Source organism: Dipodomys spectabilis, unplaced genomic scaffold (genome assembly GCF_019054845.1).
Source record: "Dipodomys spectabilis isolate Male_0828 unplaced genomic scaffold, ASM1905484v1 ptg000043l, whole genome shotgun sequence".
Classification (NCBI taxonomy): Eukaryota; Metazoa; Chordata; class Mammalia; order Rodentia; family Heteromyidae; genus Dipodomys; species Dipodomys spectabilis.
The window spans coordinates 7,343,665-7,366,834 of record NW_024870720.1 but is presented as its reverse complement, the minus strand read 5'-3'; the positions used below and the strand labels follow the sequence as shown (position 1 = coordinate 7,366,834).

Below are 23,170 nucleotides of genomic sequence, written 5' to 3'. Positions count from 1 at the left end.
TGGGGATGTGGCTCAAATGGTAGAGCGCTAGCTTTAAGGACAGAGTCCAGGCCCTGAGTTCCTGAGTTCAAGTCTCAGGACTCGCAAAAAAAAAAAATTAGTAAGTGTATAAGAGATTTCAATTCCACAAATCAGATTGAGTATAATGTATCTTGATCAATGTCATTCCTTTAGAAAATTTTAACATGAAGGAAGAATCAGTAGAATAATCAATTTCTCTAGTTCTTGGCTTTCCTCATTGATCACTACTTTTATAGTCTGAATCAAAATGTTTGTTACCTTTATTTTGCATTTTTACTTCTATTTTTAATTATGATTTTTCCTTTTTTTCTTAAGAAAACCAGTAAAATCTTAAATGAAATAAAAGCTTTTACATATGGCTTAATTTTAAAGTATGGATTTTGTGTGTGTTCCCCTTTGCTTTTCTTTCTTTTTTTTTAATTGTGAGAATACCGTACAGAGGAGTTACAATTACATGGGCAAGATAACGAGTACATTTCTTATCAAGCATTGTTGCCTCCTCTTGGTTTCCCCTTCCCATCCTCCCCCCTCCCTTTGCTTTTTTCTATGTCCTGTTGAATTTGTATAGGCAGTGGTTATTTTCCCTTGGAGTTGGTTGTTATTAGTCAGATTCCATTTTATGCTTGTGTTCGCTGAGAATGTACAAAACTGGCTAAACACACATAGATACTGGTCTCTGGAAGCTTTGTGGGTCAGTAAGAAGGATAGCAAAGGTGAAGACATCTGAACATCAGATAACAAATATATAAATCACACCCCGAGTTAACACCGCGTGGGTGTGATTCAAGTCACTAATGAGTCATCATAGTCTGCGGCAAAATAACTCTTTACTTGTTTGCAAAAGGTGGTGATTTTTTCAAATGATGCAAAGAAAGGGAGGGAAATTAGCAAAGGAATTTGGCATTGACAAACTAGCCCATGGGCCAAACTTATCCAGCCATATGAGCTAAGAATAGTTTCAGTTGTGTGATTACATCTTCAATAGTTATATAAGTCTCTACATAATAGCTTTCTTCAGTTTTGTCTCTTGACCTTCAAAACATGAAAGTATTTGTTATGTGGCCCTTCAAGAAAAAAGTGGGGGCTGGGAATATGGCTTAGTGGTAGAGTGCTTGCCTAGCAAGCATGAAACCCTGGGTTCGAGTCCTCAGTACCACATACACAGAAAAGCCAGAAGTGGCACAGTGGCACTGTGGCTCAAGTAGTAGAGTGCAGCCTTGAACAAAAGAAGCTCAGAGACAGTGCTCAGGCCCCAGGACTGGCAAAAAAAAAGAAAAAAAGTAGGCATATCCCCTGAGAAAAACCTCCAATGATTTAAAAGCTATGAGTTTTCTTTTTTGTTTTTTTGGTCCAGTCGTGGGGGGCCTGAACTCTGGGCCTGGGCTCTGTCCCTCAGCTCTTCAGCTCAAGGCTAGCACTCTACCACTTGAGCCACAGTGCCACTTCCGGCTTTTTTCTTATGTGGTGCTGAGGAATCAAACCCAGGGCCTCATGCATGCAAAGCAAGCGCTCTACCACTGAGCCACCTTCCCAGCCCCAAAAGCTATGAGTTCTTATTCATAAGACTTTGAGAGGGGCTGGGAAGGTAGCTCAGCGGTAGAGTGCATGCCTTGCAAGCATGAGGCCCTGGGTTCGATTCCTTAGCACCACATAAACAGAAAAAGCTGAAAGTGGCGCTGTGGCTCCAGTGGTAGAGCGCTAACCTTGAGCTGAAGAGCTGAGGGACAGTGCCCAGACCCAGAGTTCAGGCCCCATGACCGGCAAAAAAAAAAAAAAAAAGACTTTGAGAGTGAGCTTACTAAGTAGAATTTGCTTTGCAGTTGTGCTTGGCAAAATATTCTGAGATTGCAAGATCGTTTAGTGGTACTGCCTGGGTGTGAATTCAAGCAGGACCACACGCTTGGTAGGCAGGTGCTCTTAGGTTTTCAGATGAGTCTGGCTTGGTTGTGGTGGTAGTTATTGTTGCACAGGGCCCACCTGAGACTATGATCCTCCTATTTATTCCCCCTCCCCCTTTTCTTCCTTTTTTTTTTAAGACTGGCCCTGAAACTTGAGGTCCTTCTGTCTTATACACCTCCAAGTGCTAGGGTTACAGGCATGCACTACCATACCTGGATAATACAGTTTTCAACTTTAATGTTAACAGCAAACTGATTACATCATAGTAAGCAATTATTTATTAGGACAAAGAAGGCATGCTGAAAATCAAAATGAATTACCATCATTTAAAATGTACAGCTTACTGGCTTTTTTCTTAAAACAAAAAAAAAGTTGGCATTCACCCAATGAAGTCTATGTATTCTGGTATAGCCTCTGGTACCAATTGGAAGCAAATTAAAAAAAAAAAAATTCCGTGATCTTGAAGGCTCTATCTTGTTTTAAAGGGCTTTTGTTTTTCTTTTAGCCACTAGATTTTTCAGGAAGAATTCACCTATCCAAAAAAATATAAAAATACATTAGTATCAATTTAAATAACAGTAAAACTATTATTCCAGAATTTTCCTTCAATGTTTCTCTTATAAAGAACACTGGAGCCAGGCACCAGTGGTTCACACCTGTAATCCTAGCTATTGAGGAGGCTGAGATATAAGGCGTGTGGTTTGAAGCCAGCCAAAGATCATGAGATTCTTATCTCTAATTGATTACAGAAAAAGCTGGAAGTGGAGCTGTGGCTCAAATGGTAGCGCTCTAGCCTTCAGCAAAGGGAGCTCAGAGATAGTGTCCAGCCCTAGGACTGGCACGCACACACACAAAAAGAATTGTGTGTATTTATATATATATATATAAATATATATATATATATATATAATTTTTTTCTTTTTCTAATCACTTATTTGCTTGTTTGCCTGGTGCTCTGTCACCGGAAGTACAGCCCTTATTTTTGCTGATTGTTTTGGAGATGGGGTTTTGCAGAATTTTTTATTTATTTTTTTGGTCAGTCCTGGGGATTGAACTCTGGGCCTGGGCACTGTCCTGAGCTCTTCAGCTCAAGGCTAGTGCTCTACCACTTAAGCCACAGCACCACTTCCAGTTTTCTGGTGGTTTATTGGAGATAAGAATCTCATGGACGTTCCTGCCCAGGCTGGCTTTGAATCATGATCCTCAGATCTCAGCCTCCTTAGTAGCTAGGATTACAGACATGAGCCATTGGTGCCCGGCTTTGCAGAAGTCTTATTTGCCACCTTTGACTTCAAACCATGATTCTCTGGATCTCAATCTCCTGAATAGCCAGGATTATAGTTGTGAGTCAACAGTGCCTGGTTCCATTTTCTAATCCTAAAAGCAATATATTTAAAAAAAAAATCCATTCCCTGTCATTAGTTCTTCTTCTCATAAAAATTTATCAATACAGTCTTTTTTGGGTCCGGTTGTGGGGCCTGAACTCTGGGCCTGGGTGCTGTCCCTCAGCTCTTCAGCTTAAGGCTAGCGCTCTACCACTTGAGCCACAGCACCACTTCCGGCTTTTTGCTTATGTGGTGCTGAGGAATCGAACCCAGGGCCTCAGGCATGCAAGGCAAGCGCTCTACCACTGAGCCACGTTCCCAGCCCATATCACTACAGTCTTAATCTTTTCTTTTTGTGTGCCAGTCAGGACCTGACTTCACTGTCCCTAAGCTTTTTCACTCAGGGTTACACTCTAGCACTTGAGCCACAATTCTACTTCCAGCTTTTCTGGTAGTTTTCTGGATAGTTTCATGACTTTCCTGCCCAGGCTGACTTTGAACCATGATCCTCAGATCTTAGCCTCCTAAGTAGCTATAGTTACAGCCATGAGGCACTAGCATCTGGCTCAGTCTTTTTTTTTCCCCCCAGTCGGTCGTGGGGCCTGAACTCTGGGCCTGGGGAGTATCCCTGAGCTCTTCAGCTCAAGGCAAGTGCTCTACCACTTGCGCCACAGCATCACTTCTGGCTTTTTTCTGCTTATGTGGTGCTAAGGAATTGAACCCAGGGCCTCATGCATGTAAGGCAAGCACTCTACCACTGAGCACCTTCCCAGCCCCACCTGGCTCAGTCTCAGTCTTAATTCTTATTCTTTCTAATAAACCCAACCATCAAGGGCAGCCCTGTGTGTCTACAAACGGCCTCTGTACATCCTATTGTATGTGCACTCGATGCCTCATTAATGGCAAAGTACTGCTGCTGGCAAAAATCATTTCAGCACCAACTTTGTTCCATTATTAGCCCAGATCCGATGTGTAGGACAGACCTGGATGCAACTGAGCAGACTCATCTGATGGAATTCTTCAGTGGATTGCCCTCCAGGGAAGCCAGCTCTTCATTTGTAAAAGCTTTCTCCTGCTCCTCAGTAGAGCTTGCTGTTTAGCAGGGCCACTCACTTTCCAGGCCATTAAGGTTCCATTTAGTCTATCACTCTTACAACACAGCACAATGTTTATTTAGCGCTCAGCACTGGAGGCCCGACTTTATGAGGGGCTGAATTAGCTTCTGTTTGTCATCTTATGTATATGTGCAGAACGGCAATGACCACAACCAAATACAAGAACCCCCAACTCAACCCAGCTCAGTAACCTCTGCAGATCTGTACTGCATGTGAGTCTGCTAGAAACACAGGTAGCATTATCCAGTGCCATCTGCGTCTACCACCTAAACCCACAGCTCCATGTGTCCAAGTTCAATCCTACTAGTAATTTAGAAAGTATTGTAATGCTGATAAGTTACCTCCTTACCAATGTTATAGAAATGCTTCCTTGAAAACAATAAAACATCTTTCAAATGGCACTGCTGTAACCACTCTAAAAGCTAATCTTGGTTTTGGTTTTAGCCTTTGTATTTGTTTAATTACCAATAATCCTGCTAAAAACTAAATGACTTATTTTACTTACTTTTCAAGTCCCCACATTCTATAATCCTGCTAAAAACTAAATGACTTATTTTACTTACTTTTCAAGTCCCCACATTCTATCAATCAGTGCTGAATCAAATCCTTGGGTTTTTATCACAGCATAAACTATTAAACAGTGTATAAGTCGGTACTGGTGACTCATGCCTGTAATCCTAGCTTTCAGGAGGCTGAGATTTGAGAATCATGATTCAAAGCCAGCCAAGGCAGGAAAAGTCCATGAGACTCTTATCTCCAATAAACCACTCAGAAAACCAAGAGTGGCGCTGTGGCTCAAGTGGTAGAGTGCTAGCCTTGAGCTGAAGAGCTGAGGGACAGCACTCAGGCCCAGAGTTCAAGCCCCATGACCAGAGGAAAAAAGTGTATAAAAATGTCTTAAATGGGGCTGGGAAGGTGGCTCAATGCTAGAGCGCTTGCCTTACAGGCATGAGGCCCTCCTTTTGATACCTCAGCACCACATAAGCAAAAAAAAAAAAAAAAAAAAAAGCCAAACGTGGGGCTGAGGATCAAGTGGTAGAGCACTAGTCTACAGCTGGAGAGCTGAGGGACAGCGCCCAAGTCCAGAGTTCAGGCCCCATGACCAATTAAAAAAAATGTCTTAAATGAATTGGAAACTGAGTTTTACTAATACATGAACATTAAATTCTTTGAAATAGAATTATAGTTAATTTAAACATATCTATGATTTAGACCTCAATATACACAGCAATCTTTTTTCTCCTTTGGAGATACTAAGGTTTGAACTCAGGGTCTTGAGCTTGTCAGGTTCCTCCTTAAAGGACGTTTTATCTTTTACAAAATGCTTTTAGAGTCAGACACTGGTGGCTCACACCTGTAATTCTAGCTACTCAAGAGGTTGAGATCTGAGGATCACGGTTCAAAGACAGCCCAGGCAGGAAAGACTGTGAGACTCTGATCTCCAATAAACCACTCAGAAAACTGGAAGTAGAGCTGGGGCTCAAGTGATAGAGGCTAGCCTTGAGTTGAAGAGCTCAGGGACAGTGCCCAGGCCCAGAGTTCAAGCCCCATGAAAGCAAGGGAAAAAAAAAAAATTGAAAGTAGAACTTTGATTCAAGTGATAGATAGCCTATCTTAGCTTAGGGACAGTGCCCAGGTCCTGAATTCAAGTCCCAGGACAAATAAAAAGAAAAAAGCTTTTAACCAGGGTTCTAGCTATGCAGGAGGTCAAGATCGGAAGAATCCTGATTCCTTTAGGGCATGAAGGTTTACGAGACTCCACCAGGCTAGAGGTGATAGTGAAGTGGTAGAACTCCAACCAGCAAGTCAAGCTAAGTGGTATGCCTCTCCCACCCCCCAAAACATACAAACAAACAAAAGCTTTATTGTCTTGCTGGTCCTAAGAACTCAAGGCCTGGGTGCTGTCCCTGAGTCTCTTGGTGCCAAAGGCGAGTGCTCTACTACTTGAGCCACAGCATCACTTCCAACGTTTTCTGAGTAGTTTACTGGAGATAAGAGTCTGAGCCGGTGCCGGTGGCTCACACCTGTAATCATAGCTACTCAGGAGGCTGAGATCTGAGGAACGTGGTTCAAAGCCAGCCCGGCAGGAAAGTCTGTGAGACTCTTATCTCCAATAAACCACTAGAAAACTGGAAGTGGCACTGTGGCTCAAGTGGTAGAGTGCTCTCCTTGAGCTGAAGAGCTCAGGGACAGCGCCCAAGCCCAGAGTTCAAGCCCAAGCCCCACGACTGTCTAAAAAAAAAAAAAAAGTCTCACAGACTTTTCTGCCTAGGCTGGCTTTGAACAGTGACCCCCAGATCTCAGCCTTCTGAGTAGCTAGGATTAGAGGTGTGAGCCACCAGTGCCTGGCTTGATGAAAATTTCTTTAGAGAAAAATGATTTTATGGAGTTTTTGTTTTTTTTTTCTGTTGTTACCTCTAGGGGGGAAAAAATGGAAAGAAATTACCAGTGCAAGGAGCAATGCTATGAAAGTCTGCTGCTTAGGTTGATGTGAAATTGGGAGTGTGGGGATGCATCATTTCCAAATGTATGCACATTTGCCAGAAAATGATTATATGCTTGATATATTTAGTGATTTATGAATAATCTGACAGTGAAATCTACACATAGAATAATAAATAATCTGTTACTGCTTTCATTAATGTGACTAAACATCAAGGTAGGTAGGGCTGATTTAAGAAACAAACTAGGTTTAGGAGAAATTTCTCCTTAATATGACACCGATGAAGCAAAGCTCCAAAAGAAGTTCCAGAAAAAAAGAAATACTTTTTATCCCCCAATAAAAGATAAACACAGGGGCTGGGAAGGTGGCTCAGTGGTAGAGTGCTTGCCTTGTATGCCTGGGTTCGATTCCTCAGCACCATATAAACAGAAAAAGCTGGAAGTGGTGCTGTGCCTCAAGTGGTATAGCACTCACCTTGAGCTGGAGCTGAGGGACAGTGCCCAGGCTGAGTTCAGGCCCCACGACCACTTAACAGCTTTGATGAACTGAGGTAGAACTTACACTGAAAAGTTAATGGCCTACAAAAACCATCCCCTGCAGTCCTGCTCACCTGCTTTATATGAAGAACGCACCAAAGGTCCACTTGCTGTATAATGAAATCCAAGTTCATTTCCTACTTTCTCCCAGTACTTGAACTTTTCAGGAGTAATATATTCTTCAACCTAGATTTAAATAATCTCTTCAGGTCAGGTAGCATTTTCCTAAAACATTCTGATCCTACATCATTTATCCAGGACTCTACCTTGCTCACTGATGACATGTCTGCAGATTACTTCTCGCCCCTCTATCAGAATGTAAGTATAGGGAATCAGAAAGAAGGGGAAACATATCAATATTGTACTGCAGTGGCTAAACCAAATGACAGAGGAAGGTAAGATTATATGTAAAGACTGTATTTTTCTTCATTGATTTCTAGGTAGAATCAAGATTCTACCATCCACATAATAGTTCATTATAGAAATAGAAACCTGGACTAGCTCTTTCTTCTCCCTTCCTTCCTTTTTCTTTTTTTCCCTTTTTTATTCTTTCTTTTCCTTTCTCTTTTTTTTCTTTCCTTCCTCCTTCCTGCCTTCCCCTTCCTCCTCTTTCTTTCTCTCTTTGTCTTTACTGATTGTGAGGCTTGAACCCACGGTCTGGGTGCTGTCCCTGAGCTCTTTCGCTCAAGGCTAACATTCTACCACTTTCAGCCATAGCTCCACTTCTAGTTTTCTGGTGCTTAATTAGAGATAAAAGTCTCAGGGATTTGCCTGCCTGGGCTGGCTTTGTACTGTGATCTTCAGCTCTCAGCCACCCGAGTAGCTAGGATTACAGATGTGAGCCACCAGCACCAGGCTTCTCTCTTTTTCTTCTTTCTTGGAGCCAGTCCTGGGACTTGAACTCAGGGCCTGAGTGCTATCCCTGAGCTTTTCTGGCTAAAGACTGACACTCTTACACTTGAGCCACAGCTCCACTTTTAGCTTTTTGGTGGTCAACTGGAGAGAAGAGGCTCATGAACTTGCCTGTTCGGGCAGGCTTTGAACCACAATCCTCAGATTTCAGTCTCCTGAGTAGTTAGGATTACAGGCGTAAGCCACAAGCGCCCGACTTGGGCTCTCTTACTTTAGCTTATGCATAACTTTAGCCAGAAGACACGGACTGTCAATGAATGAGATTTCCCAATTTTTTGTCCTTTTCTGTAGGTTCACTTGGTTCATACAATTTAAGTGGCAGCAAATAAGAACCAGAGTAGCTACTTTAGGAAAATAATAAAATGAAACTGCAACTTACAGGTACATATTCAACATTACCCAAAAAGCCAACATTTCTTATTTTTACCTGTGAACAGCGAAGACATCACTGAATTACTAGAAAGCATTTGGCAATTTAAGAGACTCTACCTTAAGATGGCGCTTTGTGGGTTGCATATATTGTCCCAAAGTTAAACAGTCTACATCAGCTTCACGGAGAGCTAAAGGGAAAAAAAAAGCACAAAGTACATTTATAATGGTATTTGTAGGCATTTATAATGCTGAAATTGTAGATTTAAGTATAATTTGAGGCATATTTCATAACTGAATTTTAAGCCCCACAACAGACCCCAAAAAAACAGTATTTGAGGGCTGGGAAGGTGGCTCAGTGGTAGAGAGCTTGCCTTGCATGCATGAGGCCCTGGGTTCAATTCCTCACATCATGAAGAGTAAGGCTAAATCTATTGGCTCAAAAATGATATGTATCAGGGACTATGGTAAAGGTTTCAAATGTAGGAATGATTAACATAGCCGGGCAGAGCTGAAAGCTATTAAGAAACACAGCTGTAATACTATGGAATAGTAAAATGGAGAAGAGGGTGTCTTTTTCTTTTCTCTCTCTTTTTTTTTTTTTTGCCAGTCCTGGGGCTTGAACTCAGGGCCGTACTGTCCCTGAGCTTCTTTTGCTTAAGGCTAGCACTCTACCACTTGAGCCACAGCACCACTTCTGGCTTTTTCTGCTTATGTGGTGCTGAGGAATCGAACTCAGGACTTCATGCATGCTACTACTAAGCCACATTCCCAGCTGAGGAGGGTGTCTTGGATTAGGTATGGTAGGCAGAGAAGGTGAAGGGAACACTGAATTAAAGGCCTGCAAATATCCATATTATAGCCCAGACACGATCTATTAGGACATACTCTATGGTCAAGATATGTCTTCAGGAGTGTGATTTGACCTCTGACATATCAGGAAATTTCTACTAACTTAGTTTCATAAGATTTCTTTCTTTCTTTCTTTTTTTTGGGGGGGTCGGGTCGTGGGACCTCAACTCTGGGCCTGGGCACTATCCCTCAGCTCTTCAGTTCAAGGCTAGCGCTCTACCACTTGAGCCACAGCGCCACTTCCGGCTTTTTTCTTTTTGCTTATGTGGTGTTGCTGAGGAATCGAACCCAGGGCCTCATGCATGCAAGGCAAGCGCTCTACCACTGAGCCACCTTCCCAGCCCTTGTGTACACGTTCATACAAACCTGTATTCCCTTGTACATTTATAAATTAGTTCTAGCTTCCACACATGAGAGAAAATGTTATTTCCTGTGTATATCTGGGCCTGCTATTACTCCAATTAAATGGGACAGATTTTTCGTTTTTAACTTCTTTACCTTTCATTGTTGTATATATTTGCTCATCATTCTCGCCTAAACCCAACATTATCGATGTTTTGGAAATAACGTCAGGCTGAATCTCCTTGGCATGTCTCAGGACACGTAGAGACTGGTCAAAATTGGCCCGGGGATCACGAACTTTCCTGAAAAATAGGAGGGTGTGATCAGCAAAAATAACTACAAGTTCCACCAAGTACACAGTAACACAAATAACAGGAAAGACCAGAAAGCCCATTGTGAGCGTTACATCCCATTATGTGGCTCAATGATGATATTTGTGCACAAATGCTAGATTTAGGAAAGAAAAGGAGGCCGCAGGAGGCTTGCAAGCTCTGACAACTTTTAAGATCTCTCAAGCCTAGAGAGGACAAACCAGCACAGAAGACATTTCTCCAGTATATGGATTGAGCAGTGGGAATTCTGAAATTCAAAGTTATAATGGCTGTATAGCGCAGTCAAAACAGAAAATGAGCAGACAGAAAAAAAAAAAAAAAAAAAAAAACTAACCTGACACTCCATTTCAGAGTTCTGAAACTTTCAACGGTCATTTTTTTCTAAAAGTCTAAGCTGCCCTCTGCTGGTGAGCACACAGCACTGCCAGGTGAGGTAAACAAATAAGGTTCTGGAATTTTCACTAGAAAGGATAATGTTTCTTCCGTGAGACTGGGGAAGTGGCACCCACTGCTGGTGGTTTCATGGCAGAGTTGGCACAGGCTGTATGCTATGCTTCAACGTGCCAAGCCATGGCTAAGATGGCTAAAATTGTTCGTTCCTTCAATTCTTTTTTGTTGGTCTGGGGCTTGAACTCCAGGCCTGGGCACTGTCCCTGAGCCTAAGTAGCATCCTGCTACTTGAGCCACAACTCCACTTCCAGATTTTTCTGAGTAGTTTATTGGAGGTAAGTCTCATGGGCTTTCCTGCCCAGGCTGGCTCTGAACCTTGATCCGCAGAGCTTAGCCTCTTGAGTAGTTAGGATTACAGGTGTGAGCTACCGGCACCAACTTGACTGAGTTTTAATAATATTGTCTGTATTTTAATGTTAATTTTTCTGAAATTTGAATATAGTTATGTGGAATAAAAAACTTTCATTGTCTCTACCCACTAAAATTACTAGGAAGAAGAGGAAAGGAAGAACAGTATTTACTTAAAAAAAAAGTAATTGTACAAAGAGGTTACAAAGGTTACAATTCCATATATATGGTTTTTTTTGTTTTTGTTTTTTGTTGGTCGTGGGGCTTGAACTCTGGGCCTAACAGCTGTCCCTGCGCTGTTCTGCTCAAGGCTAGTGCTCTTCCACTTGAGCCACAGCGCCACTTCTGGTTTTCTAGTGGTTTATTGGAGATAAGAGTTTCACGGATTTTCCTGCCTGGGCTGGTTTTGAACCGTGATCCTCAGATCTCAGCCTCCGGACTAGCTAGGATTACAGGTGTGAGCCACCAGCGTCTGGCTCCATATATCAGTTAACGAGTACTCCCTAGACACTATGTCAAAAATGAACTATACAACTGGTGGATGGGGTTGGAAGGGAAAAAACAAGGGAAAGGGTGAGAAAGGAAAAACAAGGGAAAGGGTGACATTGTCCAAAAAGAAATGTACTCATTACCCGACTTATGCAACTATAACACCTCTGTACGTTAACTTCATAATAACAATAAAAAATAAATTTAAACATACCCATTTTTCTGCTGCATCACCTATTGCTTGTATAGGTGCCCTGTGTGTGTGGGTGTGCACGCACATGCTCGTGTAAGCATCTGTTTGTGTCCAGTCAGGCTGGTAGAGATGAAAGCCCAGCTCAACAGCCCAGAGCCTTTGGTATGCCAGGGAAGCACTCTGCCACTGAGCCAGATCTCCAACCCCAAGATGTATTTTGAAGCCTTTTCTTTAGAATGACAGCTAAAGCAATTCCTCCGGTGCAAATTTTTCCATTTTAAGAGGGTTAAAAAAAAATAGTATTTGAGGGGCTGGGAAGGTGGCTCAGTAGTAGAGTGCTTGCCTTGCATGCCTGAGACCCTTGGTTCGATTCCTCAGCAACACATAAGCAGAAAAAGCTGGAAGTGGGGATAAGACTCAAATGGTAGAGCGCTAGTCTACAGCTGAAGAGCTGAGGGACAGCGCCGAGGCCCAGAGGTCAGGCCCCACGACCCACAAAAAAAAAAAAAAAAAATAGTATTTGAGCCAGGTGTTGGTGGCTCACGCCTATAATCCTAGCTACTCAGGAGGCTGAGATCTGAGTGAGGATCGCCGTTCAAAGCCAGCCCGGGAAGGAAAGTCCATGAGACTCCTATCTCACCTGAAAGCCAGAATGGCGCTGTGGCTCAAGTGGTAGAGCGCTCACCTTGAGCTGAAAAGCTCAGGGACAGCGCCCAGGCTAGTTCAAGCCCCACAACAGACCAAAAAAAAAGTATTTGAGGGCTGGTGGCTCAGTGGTAGAGCGCTTGCCTTGCATGCATGAGGCCCTGGGTTCAATTCCTCAGCACCACATAAGCAGAAAAAAAAAGCCAGAAGTGGTGCTGTGGCTCAAGTGGTAGAGCGCTAGCCTTGAGCTGAAGAGCTGAGGGACAGCGCCCAGGCCCAGAGTTCAGACCCACGACTGGACCCAAAAAAAAAAAAGAAAAAGTATTTGAGAGAGGAAAGTGTATCACAACAAAGCATAAATGATGTCAGTTACTCACTTCATGGTTTGGATCTCCCCCACTGAATGACACTAAGTGATTACTGGATGAAATTATTATGGGTGATACTTTGTGTTTTTGTTGAATGTGTTTTCTGATGGTTCTATAATAAAGAAGGAAGAAAGGAAGGCAAGAAGGGAGCTCACTATGTAAATATGTGACCCTAACTTCCCAACCATACTCTGTGTATGTAATCACCTCTGTAATTCTGGAACTGTTTCTACATTATGAGCATACACATCTAATCCTGATAGAGCAACTTTTTCTACTGCTTTAAGATCCCCTCGGAAATCTGGGGTAAGGCATTCCACAAGAATTTTTGGGTTCCTAGGAGGAAAAAAAAGAGACATATCAAATTGGGGAGAACAAATGACAGAAATGGTACTTTTAATAAGTTGTCATACTCATCCATGATCAGTGTGAACAGAGTAATCTTTACAGCCTAAGAAAAGCACAGAAAGAAGAATACCCCCTATGATACAGAACAAAAATAAACTCAAGAGCATTAAATAATATTTATAGAATGGTTCAAACACAACCCCATGCAAATAACAATCAGAATAAAAATTGAAGCTCAGTATGGTGGTACATATGCCTTGTAATCCCAGCTACTTATGAGACTGAGGCAGGAGAATCATGAGTTATAGGCCTGCTTAGGCTACGTAGCAAGTTCAAGGCTAGCCTGGGAAAGGTAGTAAGCCTGGGCACTGTCCCTGAACTCTCCAGCTCAAGACTAGCACTTTACCACTTGAACCACAGCACCACATCCGGATTTTTCTGCTTATGTGGTGCTGAGGAACTGAACCCAGGGCCTCAGGCATGCAAGGCAAGCACTCTACCACTGAGCCACCTTCCCCGCCCCTCAAAAGAAAAATTTTAAAAGGCTAGGGATGTAACTCAATGGTAGAGTATTTGCTTAGAAGAATGCAACACCTAATTCAATATGCAGTACCACAAACACAAAACAAAACATTTGAGATAACAAAGACTTTTAAACCTAATATGAATAGTAAGACTTTTAAACCTAATATGAATAGTTTTTGTTTGTTTGGTTTTGGTGATAATAGGGTTTGAACTTATGCCTCAAGCTTGCTACCATTTAAGCCAGCCCCTTGGGTAAAATCATTTGCAGGAATTAAAAGGTGAAACATTAAATATATATATACATGTTTTGTTTTTACTGTGCACAAAGTAAACTGACACATTTCTTTTTTTGTTGTTTTTTGGTTTTTTTGGGTCCGGTCGTGGGGCCTGAACTCTGGGCCTGGGCGCTGTCCCTCAGCTCTTCAGCTCAAGGCTAGCGCTCTACCACTTGAGCCACAGTGCCACTTCCGGCTTTTTTCTTTTTGCTTATGTGGTGCTGAGGAATCGAACCCAGGTCCTCATGAATGCCAGGCAAGTGCTCTACCACTGAGCCACCTTCCCAGCCACCTGACACACTTCTGTGAATACCATTTGATTGCTTCAGCTTTGATTTTTTTTTTTTTTGTCGGTCGTGGGGTTTGAACTCTGGGCCTGAGTGCTGTCCTTCAGCCCTTCAGCTCAAGGCTAGCACTCTACCACTTGAGCTTCAGTGCCACTTCCGGTTTTCTGGTGGTTTATTGGAGATAAGAGTTTCAAGGACTTTCCTGCCCGGGCTGGCTTTGAACTGTGATCCTCAGATCTCAGCCTCCTGAGTAGCTAGGATTACAGGCGTGAGCCACTGGCGCCTGGCTAGCTTTGATTTCTTTTACAATCATTAATAGTACCTTCCTCCCAAGTGCTATGGGTTTAGAAACAATTTTCTGGATTGCTGAGTCATGAATTTTGCTTAAATGAAATTTTAATCTTCCTATTTATACTGTGGCCATGTCTATTCACTCAAGCACATAGCAACAGAGCTATGGTTTTCTTTGACACTAGTAGAAAGGGTTTGGACAAGTGACTTTTTTTTCCCCACAAACCCCATAACAAAGTATCTGGAGCTGGTCTTTGGATAGCTAAAAGAAGAGGGGCTGAGAATGTGACTTAGTGGTAGAGTGCTTGCCTAGCATGCATGAAGCCTTGGTTTCCAGTCCTCAGTACCACATACACAGAAAAAACCAGAAGTGGAGCTGTGGCTCAAGTGGTAGAGCACTAACCTTGAGCACAGAGAGGCTCAAGGACAGTGCCTAGGCCTTGAGTTCAAGCTGCAGGACCTGCTAAAAAAAAAAAAAGAAAAAAAAGGGGCTGGGAAGGTGGCTCAGTGATAGAGCGCTTGCCTTGCATGCATGAGGCCCTGGGTTCGATTCCTCAGCACCACATAAACAAAAAGAAAACAGCTGGAAGTGGTGCTGTGGCTCAAGTGGTAGAGCGCTAGCCTTGAGCTGAAGAGCTGAGGGACAGCGCCCAGACCCAGAGTTCAGGCCCCACGACCGGACCCCCCCAAAAAAAAAAAAAAAGTCTGGAAAAGTCTTATCTGGAATTAACCACCCCCTCAAAAAAAACAGAAGCAGAGCTGTGGCTCCATCTAGGATTATAGGTATGAGCTAGGATTACAGGTGTGAGCTATTGGTTATTGGTGCCTGAGCCCTTAACTACTTTCACATGATGATTTCTTCAAAATCAGTGCTAAGACCACGGATTAACACCTTTTAAATAACATCACTCATAATTTAGACATGAGGTCTAAATGAGGATAGCTATGTACTAATAGTCCGGGGATACGTGCATGCCACTGAAATTCATGCAATCACTGATATTTTTTTTTTTTTTTTTTTTTTTGGGTCCGGTCGTGGGGCCTGAACTCTGGGCCTGGGCGCTGTCCCTCAGCTCTTCAGCTCAAGGCTAGCGCTCTACCACTTGAGCCACAGCCCCACTTCTGGCTTTTTTCTTTTTGCTGATGTGGTGCTGAGAATTCGAACCCAAGGCCTCATGCATGCAAGGCAAGCACTCTACCACTGAGCCACCTTCCCAGCCCCATCACTGATATTTTCTATGCATCTGTATGCATGAAAATACTTTCTCTGAAGAACAGGTAAATCTTTCCCAGTAGATTACCAAGAGCATGACATCTCCCACAATACTGGAAACTGCTACTTTAAAGTCACCTTTGAAACAGAAATCCTGGTTCCATAAAGGTACTTGAATTTCACAAAGGCAGAAACAAGTACCTTTCCTTTAAGCATGACACAGTCTTTGCAATGTGCTCCGCTCCACCATCAGGCAAATCTAGAAAGAAGAGAAAATGATGCCACAAGATGATGCCACAACTTAGTAAAAGGCAATTTCTGGTAGAAGCCATGAGAGCACATTACTAACCATCTCGATCCACAGATGTCAGGACAACGTAATCCAGACCCCACTCTGCAATTGCCTTTGCAGTGCTAGAGGGCTCATTAGCATCCAGCGGAGGTGGGTTTCTCGCAGTTTTAACAGAACAAAATCTGCAACCTCTTGTGCAGGTGTCACCCATCAACTAGAATACAGATGTTATCATTTAAATCAGAGAGAGGACCCTCAAGAATGTAATGTTCAGAGCAAGCTGCAAAGAATGTGAACAAATCAGTCATGTTTATTTTTTAATTTTTTTGTCAGTTGTGGGGCTTAAATTTGGGGCCTGGGCGCTGTACCTGAGCCTCTTTGTGCCCAAGGCTAGCACTGTACCACTCTAGGCCACAACTTCACTTCTGGTTTTCTGGTGGTTAATTGGAGATAAGTCTCATGGACTTTCCTGCCTGGGCTGGCTTTGAACCTCAATCCTCAGATCTCAGACTCCTGAGGAAGCTAGGATCATAGGCATGAGCCACCAGCACCTGGCTTTCTTTTTTTTTTTTAAATAAACATGTTGGCTTTCTTTTTCTTTTATGCTACCTATTTTATTATCAATAAGTAGAAGGTTTCTCTCTCTCTCTTTTTCTTTCTGTTGGTCATGGGGCTTGAACTCTTTGAGCCACAGTACACTTCTGGTTTACTGCGTGGTTAACTGGAGATAAGAGTCTCATGGACTTTCCTACCTGGGCTGACTTTGAACCGAAATTCTCAGATCTCAGCCTCCTGAGTAGCTAGGATTATAGGCATGAGCTACCACCGCCCAGCAGTTTTTTCTTTTTTGCTAGTTCCAAGGCCAGGTACTCTTGTTCTTTTTTTGTTTGTTTTGTGTTAGTACTGGAGCTTGACCTCAGAACCTCAGAGCCTGGGTACTATCCCTGAGCTTTTATGCTCAAGTCTAGCACTCTACCATTTCAGCCACATCTCTGCTTCTGGTTTTGGAGGTGTTTACTTGGAGCTAAGTCTCACAGACTTGTTTGCATGGGCTGGCTTTGAACAGTGATCCTCAGATCTCAGCCTCCTGAGTAGGATTATAGGCATGAGCTACCAGTGTCCAGATTCAGTTGGCTTTTTTTTTTTTTTTACTTTTTTTTTTTGCCGGTCCTGGGGCTTAGACTCAGGGCCTGAGCACTGTCCCTGAGCTTCTTTTTGCTCAACGCTAGTGCTCTACCACTTAAGCCACAGCGCCACTTCTGGCTTTTTCTGTTTATGTGGTACTGAGGCATTGAACCCAGGGTTTCAAGCACGCTGGGCAAGCATTCTACCACCAAGCCACATTCCCAGCCCTTTTATTCCACTCTCAACTCTACCACTTGATCTACAACTTGAATCTGGTTTTTTTTGTTTTGTTTTTTTGTTGGTTATTTAGAGATACTCTTTTCTGTGTGGGCTAGCCTTGAACTGTGATTTGCAAATCTCAGTCTTCTGATTATCTAGGATTACAGATGAGCTACTGGAGCCCAGCCAGTAACATTTTAGAAGACAAAAATATTCAGTCAACTGATCCATTTGCAGGTCTGTGTGGGAGTTAAAACTACAGCTCTGTGTTGTTAAACAGATGGGACAGAAAAATACATAAGATGTTAGCACTCATTTGTTTTTCTTTTTCATAAACTCATATATAAAGGAGAAATCTTCCCAGCAGTGACAATGCACGTACTGTAGTGCCTCTGTCCTTCACAAAAGCTTCGGAGGTTGAGCTGGCCTTACCATGATTGTGGCTGTGGCAGTGGCGTATTCTCCACCCCCCCAACATTCTCCAATATTCGGACATCGTGCTTCTTCACATACCTAGAAGCGAAAGGGAACAGAAGACAATCGGGTGGGAAAACCTACCAAATAAACAACTAATGATCACATATTTCAAGCTGCCCATTGTTTAGAATGTATTTCGTGTGTGTGTGTGTGTGTGTGTGTGTGTGTGTGTGTGTTGTGTGCCAGTACTGAGACTTTAAATCAGAGCCTTAAGTTCTTTTTGCTCACATCTGGCTTTCTGCCACTTGAGCCTCATTCTGGCTTTTTGCTACTTAACTTTTAACAGTAATCATCAGATTAAAAATAATAATTATAATAATAATAAGTTAAAAAAAAAACCCCACTGCTGGACAGTGGAGGCTTATGCCAGTAATCCTAGCTACTCAGAAGGCTGAAATCTCAGGAGTGTGGTTCAAAGCCAAACTGGGCAAGAACATCCTTGAGACTCTTATCTGCAATCAATCAGCAAAAAGCTAGATATGGTGGTGGATGTGGTAGTGTAGCTCAGGTGGTAGAGTGCTGGCTTTGACCCCAAAAATTTGGGGTCTTCAGTTCAAGCCCCAGGACTGGTATCAAACAAACAAACGAACAAACAAACAAAAACCACCACCACCACCACCCTCTTCAACAACATTTGTTTCCCATGTTTCAGAGAAGAATTTTTTGTGTATGCTTGCATGTGTGTGCACACGTGTATCTGTGTGTAAGTGTATACACTGTTACTGCTATTTCTTTAGTATAAAAACATGAATTTACATAAAATTTTGGGTTAGTGCTAGAGACTAGATTCAGGGCCTCACACACACTGTAACACTGAGATATGTTCCCAGCTCCTGAATGTATTTTTGTTACCAGTAATAATGTCTCTATTTACTTTCCTCCTTTTTATTTACTTACTAATAATTTTTTTGCCAGTTATAGTGGCAGACTCAGTACTCAGAAGCCTGAAGCAGGAATATCTCAAGTTCAAAGCCAGCTTGGGCTACATAGATAGCTCCTTTCTCAAAAACAAAAAAAGAAATTTTAAGCCATAAGTATTTAGAAACATTATAGTCTTCAGCCAAAATGGAAAGTTAATATTTGACAACTTACTGTATGGAGATTTAAATTCCTCAATGTATTTTTCAGTTTATTGTAATTTTTCCCAATAGGGATCTCTGTCTTTAGCCATGGAGGTAATCTTAACCTGAGTAAAGCCAAACATAACAGTCTATTAACAAACTGTCAAATCTCACAGCTTAGAAGTTTACTTTGTTAATACGATTCCTTTCATAGTCTTGGGTTAACTCTTACAAGTTGTGCCACATGAGTAAGAAGACTCAATTCACTTTCAAAAACATGTAAGAAAAGTCTAATGGGAACTGTGCTCATGTTTGCCTTTTGCAAAAATCGTTTTGCATCATTCTAATGAATGAATGATGATAGTTTGAACATTCATTTCCTATGAAAAATATTATCCAAAATACTATACTAAATATAATGTGGAGACATTCCAACCCTGCCCTGTCTGTTCTGTATTCTACATTTTATGATCATTATTAAATGGAAAAAAAATGTAAAATTTGGAGTGGAGATGGTATTTTGGTTTCCTTTGACTCTACTCATGATCTACAAGTTGTTGGATAAAGGCTATTCAAAACAATTTTCCTTCTGCATAAATCCACATCACTCTTTCAAAACAAAGGATTTGAAAGGTTATCTGCAATGACTAGGAAAAGCAACAAGTTAGATTAATATCCACTTATAAATCTTTATTGTGACCTAAGCAATTCATAGCAATGTGATACTCTTTACTCTATGAAGAAATTAGATGCTGGGTATGAAACTGGAAGATAGTAATAGAAAATGTTAGAGCTGTCAGGCACCGGTGGCTCACACCTGTAATCCTAGCTACTCAGGAGGCTGAGATCTGAGAGGATTGGGGTTCAAAGCCAGCATGGGCAGGAACACCCGTGAGACTCTTATCTCCAATTAATCACCAGAAAACCAGAAGTGGTGCTGTGGCTCAAATGGAAGAGCGCTAGCTTTGAGCTGAAGAGCTAAGGGACAGCCCCCAGGCCTAGAGTTCAAACCCCATGACCGACAAAAAAATAAAAAAGAAAGAAAGAAAGAAAATGTCAGAGGGGCTGGGAAGGTGGCTCAGTGGTAGAATGCTTGCCTTGCATGCATGAGGCCCTCGGTTCGATTCCTCAGCACCACACAAGCAGAAAAAGCCGGAAGTGGTGCTGTAGCTGAAGTGGTAGAGCATTACTAGCCTTGAGCTGAAGAGCTCAGGGACAGTGCACAGGCTGAGTTCAGGCCTCATGGCTGTTACACACACACACACACACACACACACACACACACACACACACACACACACACACACACGAAAATGTCAGAGGCTTAGGAAGGGTGTTGAGAAAGTATTAGTGGGCCTGGGGGGTGGGGTGGGGAGTGGAAATCAATCTTAGCTATTCTATCTAGGTCTGTTATCACTTCTTTCTAATCATCCCCAGCTAAATTTAACAAGTCTGAAATTAAAAAGCTATGCTGAGCCGGGCGCTGGTGGTTCACGCCTGTAATCCTAGCTACTCAGGAGGCTGAGATCTGAGGATCGCGGTTCAAAGCCAGCCCGGGCAGGAGAGACCGTGAGACTCCTATCTACAATAAACCACCAGAAAACCGGAAGTGGCGCTGTGTCTCAAGTGGTGGAGCGCTCGCCTTGAGCTGAAGAGCTGAGGGACAGCGCCCAGGCCCAGAGTTCAAGCCCCATGACCAACAAAAAAAAAAAAAGCTATGCTGTCTTCATGGTATCTGAAAAAAATGCACAATGAAGAAATGGACCATTAAGTTATCTCAAATTTTCAGTTACCTTTCTCCTTTCTGGCGTTTTAAGTTTCCTTTATACTCATCCCAGGTATTCTTGTCTGCCAGTTCACCAGATACAAATTCTTGTAGGTCTGGTCCATTCTGTAACAATTCCTTTTTTTTATCCGGCAAAGAAGTTAATGTTCTGATGGGGCTGTATAAATATTTTCCAAATACCTAAAGAAAGAATTTATTATGATACTCAGTAAGTGGAATCATTTGGCTTTAGCCCATTACAATACCTAAAAGAGAGGGCAAACACCCAAAACTGAGTCAGAAATGATTCAAAGGATGTAGGAGCTCTAAATGCCATAGGAGCTCTAAATGCCAAGGAGATTAGAATCTAAATAAAAGACTGGGAAAAAAGCCCAGTGAAAGTGTGAGGCCCTGAGTTCAAACCCCAGTACTAGCAACTTAAAAAAAAAAAAATAATGAGAAGACAAACCACCGTGGGTAACTGCTAAATTCTAGATTCAGAATAAATTTGGCAATATAATAATCTTGGGAGTGTAATATAAGTCAAATGTTCATATGCACTTTTAAAAAAATACAATTTTATTATTATTAAGGTCTTGTACAGAGGGGCTCATTTCACAATTCAGGTATTGTGTACAGGAAGTGGTGCTGTGGCTCAAGTGGTAGAGTGCTAGCCTTGAGCAAAAGAAGCTCAAGGATCCGGGTGCTGGTGGCTCATGCCTGTAATCCTAGCTACTCAGGAGGCTGATATCTGAGATCAAGGTTCAAAGCCAGCCTGGGCAGGAAAGTTTGTGAGACTCTTATCTCCAATAAACCACTAGAAAATCCGAAGTGGCACTGTGGCTTACGTGTAGAGTGCTGGCCTTGAGCTGAAGAGAGTAGGGACAGCGCCCAAGCCCAGAATTCAAGACCCACGACCGACAAAAAAAAAAAAAAAAGCTCAAGGACAGTGCCCAGGCCCTGAGTTCAAGCCCACGACTGGCAAAAAAATAAATAAATAAAAGATAAATAAAATGGGCTAGGCACTGCGTACATTTCTATTTTGGACAATGTCACTCCTTCCTTTGCTTTCCCCTCCATTTTCTCCTTCCCACCTGTACTTTTTGTCAGTACTGGGGCTTTAATCTGTTTCCTTGCTCATGGCTAGACTTTACCCATTGAGCAACTCTTCCACTCTTGCATTTTTCTTTTCTTTTCTTTCTTTTATTTTTGGGGGGGGGAAGTCCGGTCGTGGGGCCTGACCTCTGGGCCTGGGCGCTGCCCCTCAGCAATTCAGCTCAAGACTGGTGCTCTACCACTTGAGCCACAGCGACACTACTTCTGGCTTTTTCTTTTTCTTGGGGGGGGGGGGGGTCCGGTCGTGGGGCCTGAACTCTGGGCCTGGGCACTGTCCCTCAGCTCTTCAGCTCAAGGCTAGTGCTCTACCACTTGAGCCACAGCGCCACTTCCGGCTTTTTTCTTTTTGCTTATGTGGTGCTGAGGAATCGAACCCAGGGCCTTGAGCATGCAAGGCAAGCGCTCTACCACTGAGCCACCTTCCCAGCCCTTCTGGCTTTTTCTTATGTGGTGCTGAGGAATCGAACCCAGGGCCTCATGCATGCAAGGCAAGCGCTCTACCACTGAGCCACCTTCCCAGCCCCTCTCGCATTTTTCTGGTAATAGGAAATCAGAGTCTCTCCGGTGCCTTCGCACCGAGGTCCTCTGATCTCAAGATTCAGTCGAAGCCCGGGCGCCGGTGGCTCACGCCTGTAATCCTAGCTACTCAAGAGGCTGAGATCTGAGGATCACGGTTCAAAGCCAGCCTGGCCAGGAAACTTCGAGAGACTCTCATCTCCAATAAACCACTAGAAAACCAGAAGTGGCGCTGTGGCTCAAGCGGTAGAGCGCTCGCCTTGAGCTGAAGAGCGCAGGGGCAGCACCCAGGCCCAGAGTTCAAGCCCCACGACCGACCCTCCCCTCCCCAAAAAAAGATTGTTGAGTCACCAGCCCGGAGCTCATATAACCACTCCCTCCCCGCCGCCACGTTCGTTGTGGTTTCATGCGTGTGTGTGTGCGTGTGTGTGTGTGCGCGCGCGCCGCTACTGGGTTTTGAACTCATAGTCTGGGCGTTAATCCCTTAGCTTTTTCAGGACTGGTGCTCCACCACTTGGGCCACAGCGTTACTTCTAGCTGGCTTGTTTTGTTCATGCATTGTCGATAAGAGTCTCAGGGAGTTTCCTGCCCGGGTTGGCTCCAAATCTCAGCCTCCGGATCCGCTGGGGATGATCGGTGCGAGCCCCGGCGCCGGCGCCCAACCCCTTCCTAAATGGCACGAAGCAAGTGCAAACTGCAAAAACTCGGCTGCCACGGCGACGAAGCGCCGGTCCTGCCTTAAGTCTGCCTAGCCTCGCCCTTCCAGCGTGTTTTCGCCGCTCACCCGGGGCCCCAGGGTGCGGGCGGCACCCCCGCAGCGCAGAGACATCTCCCCCTGCTTTTGATCTAGCAGAGCCGCGCCGACGCCGGACACCGCCAATCCCGGGGAAAGGTCGGCCCCAGACGCCGTCGCTCGGTTTATGACAACACGCCAGCAACCACAGCCATCCCAAGCAATTTGAGCTGCTCTGCGATTGGCTGCTTTAGCCTAGAGTCGCGCGCTGATGACGTGAGACACAGG

General features: G+C 43.4%; 1 protein-coding gene across 2 annotated transcripts; it reads right to left on the bottom strand.

The window, feature by feature from the left end:
- Positions 1-2,175: 2,175 nt before the first annotated feature.
- Lias (lipoic acid synthetase) lies at positions 2,176-23,055 on the bottom strand. 2 transcript variants are annotated; one of them, XM_042678087.1, is made up of 11 exons: positions 22,934-23,055; positions 20,546-20,718; positions 18,784-18,877; positions 17,647-17,727; positions 15,928-16,084; positions 15,780-15,837; positions 12,847-12,975; positions 9,971-10,116; positions 8,741-8,811; positions 7,414-7,525; positions 2,176-2,452 (listed from the first exon to the last, which is right to left on the bottom strand). In XM_042678087.1, the coding sequence occupies exons 1-11, from the start codon at positions 22,976-22,978 to the stop codon at positions 2,400-2,402; spliced, it is 1,119 nt and encodes a 372-aa protein (XP_042534021.1). In that variant the 5' UTR covers positions 22,979-23,055; the 3' UTR covers positions 2,176-2,399. The 2 variants fall into 2 exon arrangements, with proteins under 2 accessions (XP_042534021.1, XP_042534023.1); XM_042678089.1 differs by lacking the exons at positions 15,780-15,837; positions 15,928-16,084; positions 18,784-18,877.
- Between the last annotated feature and the right edge of the window lie 115 nt (positions 23,056-23,170).